General features: G+C 37.1%; 1 protein-coding gene across 1 annotated transcript in view; it reads left to right on the top strand.

Moving 5' to 3' along the window:
- EIF3A (eukaryotic translation initiation factor 3 subunit A) overlaps positions 1 to 22,007 on the top strand; it is a 97,271-nt gene that overhangs the window by 60,894 nt on the left and 14,370 nt on the right. The window contains exons 2-7 of the mRNA XM_075842679.1: positions 18,085 to 18,315; positions 18,414 to 18,550; positions 20,426 to 20,589; positions 20,667 to 20,866; positions 20,952 to 21,160; positions 21,247 to 21,418. Of these exons, the coding sequence (XP_075698794.1) occupies positions 18,085 to 18,315; positions 18,414 to 18,550; positions 20,426 to 20,589; positions 20,667 to 20,866; positions 20,952 to 21,160; positions 21,247 to 21,418 (1,113 nt within the window). The remainder of the gene's footprint in view (positions 1 to 18,084; positions 18,316 to 18,413; positions 18,551 to 20,425; positions 20,590 to 20,666; positions 20,867 to 20,951; positions 21,161 to 21,246; positions 21,419 to 22,007) is intronic.

Here is a 22,007-nt window from a genome sequence, read left to right as displayed (position 1 = left end):
CTGACATCATAGATCACATTATATACACTGATAATATACAGGACTGTGACGTCATAGATCACATTATATACACTGATAATATACAGGACTGTGACATCATAGATCACATTATATACACTGATAATATACAGGACTGTGACATCATAGATCACATTATATACACTGATAATATACAGGACTGTGACATCATAGATCACATTATATACACTGATAATATACAGGACTGACATCATAGATCACATTATATACACTGATAATATACAGGACTGTGACATCATAGATCACATTATATACACTGATAATATACAGGACTGTGACATCATAGATCACATTATATACACTGATAATATACAGGACTGACGTCATAGATCACATTATATGCACTGATAATATACAGGACTGACATCATAGATCACATTATATACACTGATAATATACAGGACTGTGACATCATAGATCACATTATATACACTGATAATATACAGGACTGTGACATCATAGATCACATTATATACACTGATAATATACAGGACTGACCTCATAGATCACATTATATACACTGATAATATACAGGACTGTGACATCATAGATCACATTATATACACTGATAATATACAGGACTGACATCATAGATCACATTATATACACTGATAATATACAGGACTGTGACATCATAGATCACATTATATACACTGATAATATACAGGACTGACATCATAGATCACATTATATACACTGATAATATACAGGACTGTGACATCATAGATCACATTATATACACTGATAATATACAGGACTGACATCATAGATCACATTATATACACTGATAATATACAGGACTGTGACATCATAGATCACATTATATACACTGATAATATACAGGACTGTGACATCATAGATCACATTATATACACTGATAATATACAGGACTGTGACATCATAGATCACATTATATACACTGATAATATACAGGACTGTGACATCATAGATCACATTATATACACTGATAATATACAGGACTGTGACATCATAGATCACATTATATACACTGATAATATACAGGACTGTGACATCATAGATCACATTATATACACTGATAATATACAGGACTGTGACATCATAGATCACATTATATACACTGATAATATACAGGACTGACATCATAGACCACATTATATACACTGATAATATACAGGACTGTGACATCATAGATCACATTATATACACTGATAATATACAGGACTGTGACATCATAGATCACATTATATACACTGATAATATACAGGACTGTGACGTCATAGATCACATTATATACACTGATAATATACAGGACTGTGACATCATAGATCACATTATATACACTGATAATATACAGGACTGACATCATAGATCACATTATATACACTGATAATATACAGGACTGTGACATCATAGATCACATTATATACACTGATAATATACAGGACTGACATCATAGATCACATTATATACACTGATAATATACAGGACTGTGACATCATAGATCACATTATATACACTGATAATATACAGGACTGTGACATCATAGATCACATTATATACACTGATAATATACAGGACTGACGTCATAGATCACATTATATACACTGATAATATACAGGACTGTGACATCATAGATCACATTATATACACTGATAATATACAGGACTGTGACATCATAGATCACATTATATACACTGATAATATACAGGACTGTGACATCATAGATCACATTATATACACTGATAATATACAGGACTGTGACATCATAGATCACATTATATACACTGATAATATACAGGACTGACATCATAGATCACATTATATACACTGATAATATACAGGACTGACATCATAGATCACATTATATACACTGATAATATACAGGACTGACATCATAGATCACATTATATACACTGATAATATACAGGACTGTGACATCATAGATCACATTATATACACTGATAATATACAGGACTGTGACATCATAGATCACATTATACACTGATAATATACAGGACTGTGACATCATAGATCACATTATATACACTGATAATATACAGGACTGACCTCATAGATCACATTATATACACTGATAATATACAGGACTGTGACATCATAGATCACATTATACACTGATAATATACAGGACTGTGACATCATAGATCACATTATATACACTGATAATATACAGGACTGACCTCATAGATCACATTATATACACTGATAATATACAGGACTGTGACATCATAGATCACATTATATACACTGATAATATACAGGACTGACGTCATAGATCACATTATATACACTGATAATATACAGGACTGACGTCATAGATCACATTATATACACTGATAATATACAGGACTGTGACATCATAGATCACATTATATACACTGATAATATACAGGACTGTGACGTCATAGATCACATTATATACACTGATAATATACAGGACTGACATCATAGATCACATTATATACACTGATAATATACAGGACTGTGACATCATAGATCACATTATATACACTGATAATATACAGGACTGTGACATCATAGATCACATTATATACACTGATAATATACAGGACTGTGACATCATAGATCACATTATATACACTGATAATATACAGGACTGACATCATAGATCACATTATATACACTGATAATATACAGGACTGTGACATCATAGATCACATTATATACACTGATAATATACAGGACTGTGACGTCATAGATCACATTATATACACTGATAATATACAGGACTGTGACATCATAGATCACATTATATACACTGATAATATACAGGACTGACATCATAGATCACATTATATACACTGATAATATACAGGACTGACATCATAGATCACATTATATACACTGATAATATACAGGACTGACATCATAGATCACATTATATACACTGATAATATACAGGACTGACGTCATAGATCACATTATATACACTGATAATATACAGGACTGACATCATAGATCACATTATATACACTGATAATATACAGGACTGTGACATCATAGATCACATTATATACACTGATAATATACAGGACTGTGACATCATAGATCACATTATATACACTGATAATATACAGGACTGACGTCATAGATCACATTATATACACTGATAATATACAGGACTGACATCATAGATCACATTATATACACTGATAATATACAGGACTGACATCATAGATCACATTATATACACTGATAATATACAGGACTGACATCATAGATCACATTATATACACTGATAATATACAGGACTGACATCATAGATCACATTATATACACTGATAATATACAGGACTGTGACATCATAGATCACATTATATACACTGATAATATACAGGACTGTGACATCATAGATCACATTATATACACTGATAATATACAGGACTGTGACGTCATAGATCACATTATATACACTGATAATATACAGGACTGACATCATAGACCACATTATATACACTGATAATATACAGGACTGACATCATAGATCACATTATATACACTGATAATATACAGGACTGACATCATAGATCACATTATATACACTGATAATATACAGGACTGTGACATCATAGATCACATTATATACACTGATAATATACAGGACTGACATCATAGATCACATTATATACACTGATAATATACAGGACTGTGACGTCATAGATCACATTATATACACTGATAATATACAGGACTGTGACATCATAGATCACATTATATACACTGATAATATACAGGACTGTGACATCATAGATCACATTATATACACTGATAATATACAGGACTGTGACATCATAGATCACATTATATACACTGATAATATACAGGACTGACATCATAGATCACATTATATACACTGATAATATACAGGACTGACATCATAGATCACATTATATACACTGATAATATACAGGACTGTGACATCATAGATCACATTATATACACTGATAATATACAGGACTGACGTCATAGATCACATTATATACACTGATAATATACAGGACTGACATCATAGATCACATTATATACACTGATAATATACAGGACTGACATCATAGATCACATTATATACACTGATAATATACAGGACTGTGACATCATAGATCACATTATATACACTGATAATATACAGGACTGTGACGTCATAGATCACATTATATACACTGATAATATACAGGACTGACGTCATAGATCACATTATATGCACTGATAATATACAGGACTGACGTCATAGATCACATTATATTCACTGATAATATACAGGACTGTGACATCATAGATCACATTATATACACTGATAATATACAGGACTGTGACATCATAGATCACATTATATACACTGATAATATACAGGACTGTGACATCATAGATCACATTATATACACTGATAATATACAGGACTGTGACGTCATAGATCACATTATATACACTGATAATATACAGGACTGACATCATAGATCACATTATATACACTGATAATATACAGGACTGTGACATCATAGATCACATTATATACACTGATAATATACAGGACTGACATCATAGATCACATTATATACACTGATAATATACAGGACTGTGACATCATAGATCACATTATATACACTGATAATATACAGGACTGTGACATCATAGATCACATTATATACACTGATAATATACAGGACTGACCTCATAGATCACATTATATACACTGATAATATACAGGACTGTGACATCATAGATCACATTATATACACTGATAATATACAGGACTGACATCATAGATCACATTATATACACTGATAATATACAGGACTGTGACATCATAGATCACATTATATACACTGATAATATACAGGACTGACATCATAGATCACATTATATACACTGATAATATACAGGACTGTGACGTCATAGATCACATTATATACACTGATAATATACAGGACTGACGTCATAGATCACATTATATGCACTGATAATATACAGGACTGACGTCATAGATCACATTATATTCACTGATAATATACAGGACTGTGACATCATAGATCACATTATATACACTGATAATATACAGGACTGTGACATCATAGATCACATTATATACACTGATAATATACAGGACTGTGACATCATAGATCACATTATATACACTGATAATATACAGGACTGTGACGTCATAGATCACATTATATACACTGATAATATACAGGACTGACATCATAGATCACATTATATACACTGATAATATACAGGACTGACATCATAGATCACATTATATACACTGATAATATACAGGACTGACATCATAGATCACATTATATACACTGATAATATACAGGACTGTGACATCATAGATCACATTATATACACTGATAATATACAGGACTGTGACATCATAGATCACATTATACACTGATAATATACAGGACTGTGACATCATAGATCACATTATATACACTGATAATATACAGGACTGACCTCATAGATCACATTATATACACTGATAATATACAGGACTGTGACATCATAGATCACATTATACACTGATAATATACAGGACTGTGACATCATAGATCACATTATATACACTGATAATATACAGGACTGACCTCATAGATCACATTATATACACTGATAATATACAGGACTGTGACATCATAGATCACATTATATACACTGATAATATACAGGACTGACGTCATAGATCACATTATATACACTGATAATATACAGGACTGACGTCATAGATCACATTATATACACTGATAATATACAGGACTGTGACATCATAGATCACATTATATACACTGATAATATACAGGACTGTGACGTCATAGATCACATTATATACACTGATAATATACAGGACTGACATCATAGATCACATTATATACACTGATAATATACAGGACTGTGACATCATAGATCACATTATATACACTGATAATATACAGGACTGTGACATCATAGATCACATTATATACACTGATAATATACAGGACTGTGACATCATAGATCACATTATATACACTGATAATATACAGGACTGACATCATAGATCACATTATATACACTGATAATATACAGGACTGTGACATCATAGATCACATTATATACACTGATAATATACAGGACTGTGACGTCATAGATCACATTATATACACTGATAATATACAGGACTGTGACATCATAGATCACATTATATACACTGATAATATACAGGACTGACATCATAGATCACATTATATACACTGATAATATACAGGACTGACATCATAGATCACATTATATACACTGATAATATACAGGACTGACATCATAGATCACATTATATACACTGATAATATACAGGACTGACATCATAGATCACATTATATACACTGATAATATACAGGACTGACATCATAGATCACATTATATACACTGATAATATACAGGACTGACATCATAGATCACATTATATACACTGATAATATACAGGACTGTGACATCATAGATCACATTATATACACTGATAATATACAGGACTGTGACATCATAGATCACATTATATACACTGATAATATACAGGACTGTGACGTCATAGATCACATTATATACACTGATAATATACAGGACTGACATCATAGACCACATTATATACACTGATAATATACAGGACTGACATCATAGATCACATTATATACACTGATAATATACAGGACTGACATCATAGATCACATTATATACACTGATAATATACAGGACTGTGACATCATAGATCACATTATATACACTGATAATATACAGGACTGACATCATAGATCACATTATATACACTGATAATATACAGGACTGTGACGTCATAGATCACATTATATACACTGATAATATACAGGACTGTGACATCATAGATCACATTATATACACTGATAATATACAGGACTGTGACATCATAGATCACATTATATACACTGATAATATACAGGACTGTGACATCATAGATCACATTATATACACTGATAATATACAGGACTGACATCATAGATCACATTATATACACTGATAATATACAGGACTGTGACATCATAGATCACATTATATACACTGATAATATACAGGACTGACGTCATAGATCACATTATATACACTGATAATATACAGGACTGACATCATAGATCACATTATATACACTGATAATATACAGGACTGACATCATAGATCACATTATATACACTGATAATATACAGGACTGTGACGTCATAGATCACATTATATACACTGATAATATACAGGACTGTGACATCATAGATCACATTATATACACTGATAATATACAGGACTGTGACATCATAGATCACATTATATACACTGATAATATACAGGACTGTGACATCATAGATCACATTATATACACTGATAATATACAGGACTGACATCATAGATCACATTATATACACTGATAATATACAGGACTGTGACATCATAGATCACATTATATACACTGATAATATACAGGACTGACGTCATAGATCACATTATATACACTGATAATATACAGGACTGACATCATAGATCACATTATATACACTGATAATATACAGGACTGACATCATAGATCACATTATATACACTGATAATATACAGGACTGTGACATCATAGATCACATTATATACACTGATAATATACAGGACTGTGACGTCATAGATCACATTATATACACTGATAATATACAGGACTGACGTCATAGATCACATTATATGCACTGATAATATACAGGACTGACGTCATAGATCACATTATATTCACTGATAATATACAGGACTGTGACATCATAGATCACATTATATACACTGATAATATACAGGACTGTGACATCATAGATCACATTATATACACTGATAATATACAGGACTGTGACATCATAGATCACATTATATACACTGATAATATACAGGACTGTGACGTCATAGATCACATTATATACACTGATAATATACAGGACTGACATCATAGATCACATTATATACACTGATAATATACAGGACTGTGACATCATAGATCACATTATATACACTGATAATATACAGGACTGACATCATAGATCACATTATATACACTGATAATATACAGGACTGTGACATCATAGATCACATTATATACACTGATAATATACAGGACTGTGACATCATAGATCACATTATATACACTGATAATATACAGGACTGACCTCATAGATCACATTATATACACTGATAATATACAGGACTGTGACATCATAGATCACATTATATACACTGATAATATACAGGACTGACATCATAGATCACATTATATACACTGATAATATACAGGACTGTGACATCATAGATCACATTATATACACTGATAATATACAGGACTGACATCATAGATCACATTATATACACTGATAATATACAGGACTGTGACATCATAGATCACATTATATACACTGATAATATACAGGACTGTGACATCATAGATCACATTATATACACTGATAATATACAGGACTGTGACATCATAGATCACATTATATACACTGATAATATACAGGACTGTGACATCATAGATCACATTATATACACTGATAATATACAGGACTGTGACGTCATAGATCACATTATATACACTGATAATATACAGGACTGTGACATCATAGATCACATTATATACACTGATAATATACAGGACTGTGACATCATAGATCACATTATATACACTGATAATATACAGGACTGTGACATCATAGATCACATTATATACACTGATAATATACAGGACTGTGACGTCATAGATCACATTATATACACTGATAATATACAGGACTGTGACATCATAGATCACATTATATACACTGATAATATACAGGACTGACATCATAGATCACATTATATACACTGATAATATACAGGACTGTGACATCATAGATCACATTATATACACTGATAATATACAGGACTGACATCATAGATCACATTATATACACTGATAATATACAGGACTGTGACATCATAGATCACATTATATACACTGATAATATACAGGACTGTGACATCATAGATCACATTATATACACTGATAATATACAGGACTGACGTCATAGATCACATTATATACACTGATAATATACAGGACTGTGACATCATAGATCACATTATATACACTGATAATATACAGGACTGTGACATCATAGATCACATTATATACACTGATAATATACAGGACTGTGACATCATAGATCACATTATATACACTGATAATATACAGGACTGTGACATCATAGATCACATTATATACACTGATAATATACAGGACTGTGACATCATAGATCACATTATATACACTGATAATATACAGGACTGTGACATCATAGATCACATTATATACACTGATAATATACAGGACTGACATCATAGATCACATTATATACACTGATAATATACAGGACTGACATCATAGATCACATTATATACACTGATAATATACAGGACTGACATCATAGATCACATTATATACACTGATAATATACAGGACTGTGACATCATAGATCACATTATATACACTGATAATATACAGGACTGTGACATCATAGATCACATTATACACTGATAATATACAGGACTGTGACATCATAGATCACATTATATACACTGATAATATACAGGACTGACCTCATAGATCACATTATATACACTGATAATATACAGGACTGTGACATCATAGATCACATTATACACTGATAATATACAGGACTGTGACATCATAGATCACATTATATACACTGATAATATACAGGACTGTGACATCATAGATCACATTATATACACTGATAATATACAGGACTGTGACATCATAGATCACATTATATACACTGATAATATACAGGACTGACCTCATAGATCACATTATATACACTGATAATATACAGGACTGTGACATCATAGATCACATTATATACACTGATAATATACAGGACTGACGTCATAGATCACATTATATACACTGATAATATACAGGACTGACGTCATAGATCACATTATATACACTGATAATATACAGGACTGTGACATCATAGATCACATTATATACACTGATAATATACAGGACTGACGTCATAGATCACATTATATACACTGATAATATACAGGACTGACCTCATAGATCACATTATATACACTGATAATATACAGGACTGTGACATCATAGATCACATTATATACACTGATAATATACAGGACTGTTACATCATAGATCACATTATATACACTGATAATATACAGGACTGACATCATAGATCACATTATATACACTGATAATATACAGGACTGTGACATCATAGATCACATTATATACACTGATAATATACAGGACTGACGTCATAGATCACATTATATACACTGATAATATACAGGACTGTGACATCATAGATCACATTATATACACTGATAATATACAGGACTGTGACGTCATAGATCACATTATATACACTGATAATATACAGGACTGACATCATAGATCACATTATATACACTGATAATATACAGGACTGACATCATAGATCACATTATATACACTGATAATATACAGGACTGTGACATCATAGATCACATTATATACACTGATAATATACAGGACTGTGACGTCATAGATCACATTATATACACTGATAATATACAGGACTGACGTCATAGATCACATTATATACACTGATAATATACAGGACTGACATCATAGATCACATTATATACACTGATAATATACAGGACTGACATCATAGATCACATTATATACACTGATAATATACAGGACTGTGACATCATAGATCACATTATATACGCTGATAATATACAGGACTGACATCATAGATCACATTATATACGCTGATAATATACAGGACTGACATCATAGATCACATTATATACACTGATAATATACAGGACTGTGACATCATAGATCACATTATATACACTGATAATATACAGGACTGTGACATCATAGATCACATTATATACACTGATAATATACAGGACTGTGACATCATAGATCACATTATATACACTGATAATATACAGGACTGTGACATCATAGATCACATTATATACACTGATAATATACAGGACTGTGACGTCATAGATCACATTATATACACTGATAATATACAGGACTGACATCATAGATCACATTATATACACTGATAATATACAGGACTGACGTCATAGATCACATTATATACACTGATAATATACAGGACTGACATCATAGATCACATTATATACACTGATAATATACAGGACTGACATCATAGATCACATTATATACACTGATAATATACAGGACTGTGACATCATAGATCACATTATATACACTGATAATATACAGGACTGTGACATCATAGATCACATTATATACACTGATAATATACAGGACTGTGACGTCATAGATCACATTATATACACTGATAATATACAGGACTGACATCATAGACCACATTATATACACTGATAATATACAGGACTGTGACATCATAGATCACATTATATACACTGATAATATACAGGACTGTGACATCATAGATCACATTATATACACTGATAATATACAGGACTGTGACATCATAGATCACATTATATACACTGATAATATACAGGACTGACATCATAGATCACATTATATACACTGATAATATACAGGACTGTGACATCATAGATCACATTATATACACTGATAATATACAGGACTGTGACATCATAGATCACATTATATACACTGATAATATACAGGACTGACGTCATAGATCACATTATATACACTGATAATATACAGGACTGACATCATAGATCACATTATATACACTGATAATATACAGGACTGACATCATAGATCACATTATATACACTGATAATATACAGGACTGACATCATAGATCACATTATATACACTGATAATATACAGGACTGTGACGTCATAGATCACATTATATACACTGATAATATACAGGACTGACGTCATAGATCACATTATATGCACTGATAATATACAGGACTGACATCATAGATCACATTATATACACTGATAATATACAGGACTGTGACATCATAGATCACATTATATACACTGATAATATACAGGACTGTGACATCATAGATCACATTATATACACTGATAATATACAGGACTGACCTCATAGATCACATTATATACACTGATAATATACAGGACTGTGACATCATAGATCACATTATATACACTGATAATATACAGGACTGACATCATAGATCACATTATATACACTGATAATATACAGGACTGTGACATCATAGATCACATTATATACACTGATAATATACAGGACTGTGACATCATAGATCACATTATATACACTGATAATATACAGGACTGTGACATCATAGATCACATTATATACACTGATAATATACAGGACTGTGACATCATAGATCACATTATATACACTGATAATATACAGGACTGTGACGTCATAGATCACATTATATACACTGATAATATACAGGACTGTGACATCATAGATCACATTATATACACTGATAATATACAGGACTGTGACATCATAGATCACATTATATACACTGATAATATACAGGACTGTGACATCATAGATCACATTATATACACTGATAATATACAGGACTGTGACGTCATAGATCACATTATATACACTGATAATATACAGGACTGTGACATCATAGATCACATTATATACACTGATAATATACAGGACTGACATCATAGATCACATTATATACACTGATAATATACAGGACTGTGACATCATAGATCACATTATATACACTGATAATATACAGGACTGACATCATAGATCACATTATATACACTGATAATATACAGGACTGTGACATCATAGATCACATTATATACACTGATAATATACAGGACTGTGACATCATAGATCACATTATATACACTGATAATATACAGGACTGACGTCATAGATCACATTATATACACTGATAATATACAGGACTGTGACATCATAGATCACATTATATACACTGATAATATACAGGACTGTGACATCATAGATCACATTATATACACTGATAATATACAGGACTGACATCATAGATCACATTATATACACTGATAATATACAGGACTGTGACATCATAGATCACATTATATACACTGATAATATACAGGACTGTGACATCATAGATCACATTATATACACTGATAATATACAGGACTGTGACATCATAGATCACATTATATACACTGATAATATACAGGACTGACATCATAGATCACATTATATACACTGATAATATACAGGACTGACATCATAGATCACATTATATACACTGATAATATACAGGACTGTGACATCATAGATCACATTATATACACTGATAATATACAGGACTGTGACATCATAGATCACATTATACACTGATAATATACAGGACTGTGACATCATAGATCACATTATATACACTGATAATATACAGGACTGACCTCATAGATCACATTATATACACTGATAATATACAGGACTGTGACATCATAGATCACATTATACACTGATAATATACAGGACTGTGACATCATAGATCACATTATATACACTGATAATATACAGGACTGACCTCATAGATCACATTATATACACTGATAATATACAGGACTGTGACATCATAGATCACATTATATACACTGATAATATACAGGACTGACGTCATAGATCACATTATATACACTGATAATATACAGGACTGACGTCATAGATCACATTATATACACTGATAATATACAGGACTGTGACATCATAGATCACATTATATACACTGATAATATACAGGACTGACATCATAGATCACATTATATACACTGATAATATACAGGACTGACGTCATAGATCACATTATATACACTGATAATATACAGGACTGTGACATCATAGATCACATTATATACACTGATAATATACAGGACTGACGTCATAGATCACATTATATACACTGATAATATACAGGACTGACCTCCTAGATCACATTATATACACTGATAATATACAGGACTGTGACATCATAGATCACATTATATACACTGATAATATACAGGACTGTTACATCATAGATCACATTATATACACTGATAATATACAGGACTGTGACGTCATAGATCACATTATATACACTGATAATATACAGGACTGACGTCATAGATCACATTATATACACTGATAATATACAGGACTGACATCATAGATCACATTATATACACTGATAATATACAGGACTGACATCATAGATCACATTATATACACTGATAATATACAGGACTGTGACATCATAGATCACATTATATACGCTGATAATATACAGGACTGACATCATAGATCACATTATATACGCTGATAATATACAGGACTGACATCATAGATCACATTATATACACTGATAATATACAGGACTGTGACATCATAGATCACATTATATACACTGATAATATACAGGACTGTGACATCATAGATCACATTATATACACTGATAATATACAGGACTGTGACATCATAGATCACATTATATACACTGATAATATACAGGACTGTGACGTCATAGATCACATTATATACACTGATAATATACAGGACTGACATCATAGATCACATTATATACACTGATAATATACAGGACTGTGACATCATAGATCACATTATATACACTGATAATATACAGGACTGTGACATCATAGATCACATTATATACACTGATAATATACAGGACTGACGTCATAGATCACATTATATACACTGATAATATACAGGACTGTGACATCATAGATCACATTATATACACTGATAATATACAGGACTGACATCATAGATCACATTATATACACTGATAATATACAGGACTGACGTCATAGATCACATTATATACACTGATAATATACAGGACTGACATCATAGATCACATTATATACACTGATAATATACAGGACTGTGACATCATAGATCACATTATATACACTGATAATATACAGGACTGTGACATCATAGATCACATTATATACACTGATAATATACAGGACTGTGACATCATAGATCACATTATATACACTGATAATATACAGGACTGTGACATCATAGATCACATTATATACACTGATAATATACAGGACTGACATCATAGATCACATTATATACACTGATAATATACAGGACTGACGTCATAGATCACATTATATACACTGATAATATACAGGACTGACATCATAGATCACATTATATACACTGATAATATACAGGACTGACATCATAGATCACATTATATACACTGATAATATACAGGACTGACATCATAGATCACATTATATACACTGATAATATACAGGACTGACATCATAGATCACATTATATACACTGATAATATACAGGACTGACATCATAGATCACATTATATACACTGATAATATACAGGACTGTGACATCATAGATCACATTATATACACTGATAATATACAGGACTGACATCATAGATCACATTATATACACTGATAATATACAGGACTGACCTCATAGATCACATTATATACACTGATAATATACAGGACTGACATCATAGATCACATTATATACACTGATAATATACAGGACTGTGACATCATAGATCACATTATATACACTGATAATATACAGGACTGTGACATCATAGATCACATTATATACACTGATAATATACAGGACTGTGACATCATAGATCACATTATATACACTGATAATATACAGGACTGTGACATCATAGATCACATTATATACACTGATAATATACAGGACTGTGACATCATAGATCACATTATATACACTGATAATATACAGGACTGTGACATCATAGATCACATTATATACACTGATAATATACAGGACTGACGTCATAGATCACATTATATACACTGATAATATACAGGACTGTGACATCATAGATCACATTATATACACTGATAATATACAGGACTGTGACATCATAGATCACATTATATACACTGATAATATACAGGACTGACGTCATAGATCACATTATATACACTGATAATATACAGGACTGTGACATCATAGATCACATTATATACACTGATAATATACAGGACTGTGACGTCATAGATCACATTATATACACTGATAATATACAGGACTGACATCATAGATCACATTATATACACTGATAATATACAGGACTGTGACATCATAGATCACATTATATACACTGATAATATACAGGACTGTGACATCATAGATCACATTATATACACTGATAATATACAGGACTGACGTCATAGATCACATTATATACACTGATAATATACAGGACTGTGACATCATAGATCACATTATATACACTGATAATATACAGGACTGTGACATCATAGATCACATTATATACACTGATAATATACAGGACTGACATCATAGATCACATTATATACACTGATAATATACAGGACTGACGTCATAGATCACATTATATACACTGATAATATACAGGACTGACATCATAGATCACATTATATACACTGATAATATACAGGACTGACGTCATAGATCACATTATATACACTGATAATATACAGGACTGACGTCATAGATCACATTATATACACTGATAATATACAGGACTGACATCATAGATCACATTATATACACTGATAATATACAGGACTGTGACATCCTAGATCACATTATATGCACTGATAATATACAGGACTGTGACGTCATAGATCACATTATATACACTGATAATATACAGGACTGACATCATAGATCACATTATATACACTGATAATATACAGGACTGTGACATCATAGATCACATTATATACACTGATAATATACAGGACTGTGACATCATAGATCACATTATATACACTGATAATATACAGGACTGTGACATCATAGATCACATTATATACACTGATAATATACAGGACTGTGACATCATAGATCACATTATATACACTGATAATATACAGGACTGTGACATCATAGATCACATTATATACACTGATAATATACAGGACTGACATCATAGATCACATTATATACACTGATAATATACAGGACTGACATCATAGATCACATTATATACACTGATAATATACAGGACTGACGTCATAGATCACATTATATACACTGATAATATACAGGACTGTGACATCATAGATCACATTATATACACTGATAATATACAGGACTGTGACATCATAGATCACATTATATACACTGATAATATACAGGACTGTGACGTCATAGATCACATTATATACACTGATAATATACAGGACTGACATCATAGATCACATTATATACACTGATAATATACAGGACTGTGACATCATAGATCACATTATATACACTGATAATATACAGGACTGTGACATCATAGATCACATTATATACACTGATAATATACAGGACTGTGACGTCATAGATCACATTATATACACTGATAATATACAGGACTGTGACATCATAGATCACATTATATACACTGATAATATACAGGACTGTGACATCATAGATCACATTATATACACTGATAATATACAGGACTGACATCATAGATCACATTATATACACTGATAATATACAGGACTGTGACATCATAGATCACATTATATACACTGATAATATACAGGACTGACATCATAGATCACATTATATACACTGATAATATACAGGACTGTGACATCATAGATCACATTATATACACTGATAATATACAGGACTGACATCATAGATCACATTATATACACTGATAATATACAGGACTGACATCATAGATCACATTATATACACTGATAATATACAGGACTGACGTCATAGATCACATTATATACACTGATCATATACGGGTCTGGGCCCTGTAGTTTTGGGCTGGAGGTTGTTCTGATACCTCAGAGTTTCTAGTGTTTCTTGGTTTTGGGTGAGCGCTCCTGTGTCGGGGTCTGTGCTGTGTTTTGGGGTTCCTGTACCCGAGTTTCAGGTTGCTGGGTATTTATTTGTGGTGTTTTATCTCCTTCCAGAATTCCTTGAAGTTGGGAAGAAGCAGCCGGCTCTGGACGTTTTATATGACGTGATAAAGAGCAAGAAGCACCGAACATGGCAGAAAATCCACGAGCCCATAATGCTGAAGTACCTGGAGCTGTGCGTGGACCTGCGCAAGAGTCACCTGGCCAAGGAAGGCCTATACCAGTACAAGAACATCTGCCAGCAGGTGGGGCGCGCGCTGCTGGTGGAGCGCCCTCACATGGACTGCGGTACGTGCTGCAGGCACGTCAGTCGGATGACTCTCTTCTTGTTCTCCTGCTGTAGGTCAACATCAAGTCTTTGGAGGATGTGGTCCGAGCCTATTTGAAGCTGGCTGAGGAGAGGACTGAGGCTGCCAAGGAGTCTTCACAGCAAATGGTTCTGGATATTGAAGACCTGGACAACATCCAGACTCCAGAGAGGTAATGAGGGATATTCTCTGGGGCGGCGGGACGAGGAGTGCGTGCTTCTGCGGGGGTGGAGGGTGTGCTTTCTATGTGGGGATCAGGTGGTGTCAAGGGAGGAGTACATGCTACTAGTGTAGGTGGGGATCGAGTGAGAAACACATTCTCCTTGTGTGGGGGTGAGGAGCGTGCGGTGTGTTGGGGGGTGGTAAGGAGGGTGCGGTCCCTTTGGGGGGCTCAGGATGAGGACCATGTGGTCCCTTTTGTGGACGGGGGGCGGTGGTGAAGAGCTTTCGGTCCCTATTGGGGGCGGAGGTGATGAGAATGTGCTCTTGTGGGGTGCAGGGGGTGTGTGGAGCGTGTGCTCTTGTGGAAGGTGCGGGGGGTGTGGAGCGTGCGCTCTTGTGGAAGGTGCGGGCGGTGTGTGGAGCGTGCGCTCTTGTGGAAGGTGCGGGGGATGTGTTGAGCGTGTGCTCTTGTGGAAGGTGTGGGGGGGGGTGGAGCGTGCGCTCTTGTGGAAGTTGGGGGGGTGGAGCGTGCGCTCTTGTGGAAGGTGTGGGGGGGTGTGGAGCGTGCGCTCTTGTGGAAGGTGCGGGGGGTTGTGGAGCGTGCGCTCTTGTGGAAGGTGCGAGCGGTGTGTGGAGCGTGCGCTCTTGTGGAAGGTGCAGGGGGTTGTGGAGCGTGCGCTCTTGTGGAAGGTGCGGGGGTGTGTGGAGCGTGCGCTCTTGTGGAAGATGCGGGGGTGTGTGGAGCGTGCGCTCTTGTCGAAGGCGGGGGGTGTGGAGCGTGCGCTCTTGTGGAAGGTGCAGGCGGGGGGTGTGGAGCGTGCGCTCTTGTGGAAGGTGCGGGGGGGGGTGTGGAGCGTGCGCTCTTGTGGAAGATGCGGGGATGTGGAGCGTGCGCTCTTGTGGAAGGTGCGGGGGGTGTGGAGCGTGCGCTCTTGTGGAAGATGCGGGGGTGTGTGGAGCGTGCGCTCTTGTGGAAGGTGCGGGCGGTGTGTGTAGCGTGCGCTCTTGTGGAAGGTGCGGGCGGTGTGTGTAGCGTGCGCTCTTGTGGAAGGTGCGGGGGGTTGTGGAAGGTGCGGGGGGTTGTGGAGCGTGCGCTCTTGTGGAAGGTGCGGGGGGGGGTGTGGAGCGTGCGCTCTTGTGGAAGGTGCGGGGATGTGGAGCGTGAGCTCTTGTGGAAGGTGCGGGGGGTGTGGAGCGTGCGCTCTTGTGGAAGATGGGGGGGTGTGAAGCGTGCGCTCTTGTGGAAGGTGCGGGCGGTGTGTGTAGCGTGCGCTCTTGTGGAAGGTGCGGGGGGTTGTGGAGCGTGCGCTCTTGTGGAAGGTGCGGGGGGGTGTGGAGCGTGCGCTCTTGTGGAAGGTGCGGGGATGTGGAGCGTGCGCTCTTGTGGAAGGTGCGGGGGGGTGTGGAGCGTGCGCTCTTGTGGAAGATGCGGGGGTGTGTGGAGCGTGCGCTCTTGTGGAAGATGCGGGGGTGTGTGGAGCGTGCGCTCTTGTGGAAGATGCGGGCGTGTGTGGAGCGTGCGCTCTTGTGGAAGGTGCGGGCGGTGTGTGTAGCGTGCGCTCTTGTGGAAGGTGCGGGCGGTGTGTGTAGCGTGCGCTCTTGTGGAAGGTGCGGGCGGTGTGTGTAGCGTGCGCTCTTGTGGAAGGTGCGGGGATGTGGCGCGTGCGCTCTTGTGGAAGGTGCGGGGGGGTGTGGAGCGTGCGCTCTTGTGGAGCGTGCGCTCTTGTGGAAGGTGCGGGCGGTGTGTGTAGCGTGCGCTCTTGTGGAAGTTGCGGGGGGTTGTGTAGCGTGCGCTCTTGTGGAAGGTGCCGGGGGTTGTGGAGCGTGCGCTCTTGTGGCAGGTGCGGAGCGTGCGCTGTGCTGACTCTGTCCTCCTCTTCGGCAGTGTTCTTCTGAGTGCTGTGAGTGGAGAGGACACTCAGGACCGCACTGACCGGCTGCTGCTGACTCCGTGGGTGAAGTTCCTCTGGGAATCCTATAGACAGTGCCTGGACCTGCTGAGGAACAACTCTAAGGTGGAGCGTCTCTATCATGACATTGCTCAGCAAGGTGGGTGCATCCCCGGGGTGCGGGGGGCTTGATGGAAGGCTAGTGCCCCCCACTACTTTTGCTTGTCATTTGTGCAGCGTTCCGGTTCTGCTTGCTGTACACCAGGAAGGCCGAGTTCCGGAAGCTCTGCGATAATCTGAGGATGCATCTGGGTCAGATCCAGCGACACCACAACCAGAGCACGGCCATCAACATGAACAACCCCGAGAGTCAGTCCATGCACCTGGAGACGCGGCTCGTTCAGCTGGACTCTGCGATCAGCATGGAGCTCTGGCAGGTGCGCCTCCACCCCTCCCCCTTCTGTCTTGTCGGTCAGGGGGTTTCCTGGGGTTTCATTTTCTGCCCTCACTTTTCTGCTGCAGGAGGCCTTTAAAGCGGTTGAGGATATTCACGGACTCTTCGCCTTGTCCAAGAAGCCACCAAAGCCTCAGCTGATGGCGAATTACTACAACAAGGTGTCCACGGTGTTCTGGAAGTCGGGGAACGCTCTCTTCCACGCCTCCACCCTGCACCGGCTCTACCATCTCTCCAGGGAGATGAGGAAGAACCTGACCCAAGAGGAGATGCAGAGGTGAGGATGACTGGGTGTCGTGTCCACAGCCCGTCCCCCCGGTGTGGACGGCAGGTAACGAGCTGCTGCTTTATGTCTCCACTCAGGATGTCGACCAGGGTCCTACTGGCCACCCTGTCCATCCCCATAACGCCGGAACGCACAGACATCGCTCGCCTGCTGGACATGGACGGGATCATTGTGGAGAAGCAGAGACGTTTGGCCACTCTCCTGGGACTGCAAACTCCACCAACCCGAGCCGGCCTGATCAATGACATGGTGAGAGATGGGGGGAGCATGGTCAGCGGGGGAGGGGTTGGGGGGGGGAGCATTGTCAGCGGGGGAGGGGTTGGGGGGGGGAGCATTGTCAGCGGGGGAGGGGTTGGGGGGGGAGCATTGTCAGCGGGGGGGGGGGAGCATTGTCAGCGGGGGGGGGGAGCATTGTCAGCGGGGGGGGGGAGCATTGTCAGCAGGGGGGGGGAGCATTGTCAGCGGGGGGGGGGGAGCATTGTCAGCGGGGGGGGGAGCATTGTCAGCGGGGGGGGAGCATTGTCAGCGGGGGGGGGGGGGGGGGAGCATTGTCAGCGGGGGGGGAGCATTGTCAGCGGGGGGGGGGAGCATTGTCAGCGGGGGGGGGGAGCATTGTCAGCGGGGGGGGGGAGCATTGTCAGCGGGGGGGGAGCATTGTCAGCGGGGGGAGGGGTTGGGGGGGAGCATTGTCAGCGGGGGAGGGGTTGGGGGGGAGCATTGTCAGCGGGGGAGGGGTTGGGGGGGAGCATTGTCAGCGGGGGAGGGGTTGGGGGGGAGCATTGTCAGCGGGGGAGGGGTTGGGGGGGAGCATTGTCAGCGGGGGAGGGGTTGGGGGGGG

The sequence above is a fragment of the Rhinoderma darwinii genome, chromosome 11 (genome assembly GCF_050947455.1).
Source record: "Rhinoderma darwinii isolate aRhiDar2 chromosome 11, aRhiDar2.hap1, whole genome shotgun sequence".
Classification (NCBI taxonomy): domain Eukaryota; kingdom Metazoa; phylum Chordata; class Amphibia; order Anura; family Rhinodermatidae; genus Rhinoderma; species Rhinoderma darwinii.
The sequence above is the reverse complement of the archived record's forward strand: the minus strand, read 5'-3'. Positions and strand labels throughout refer to the sequence as shown.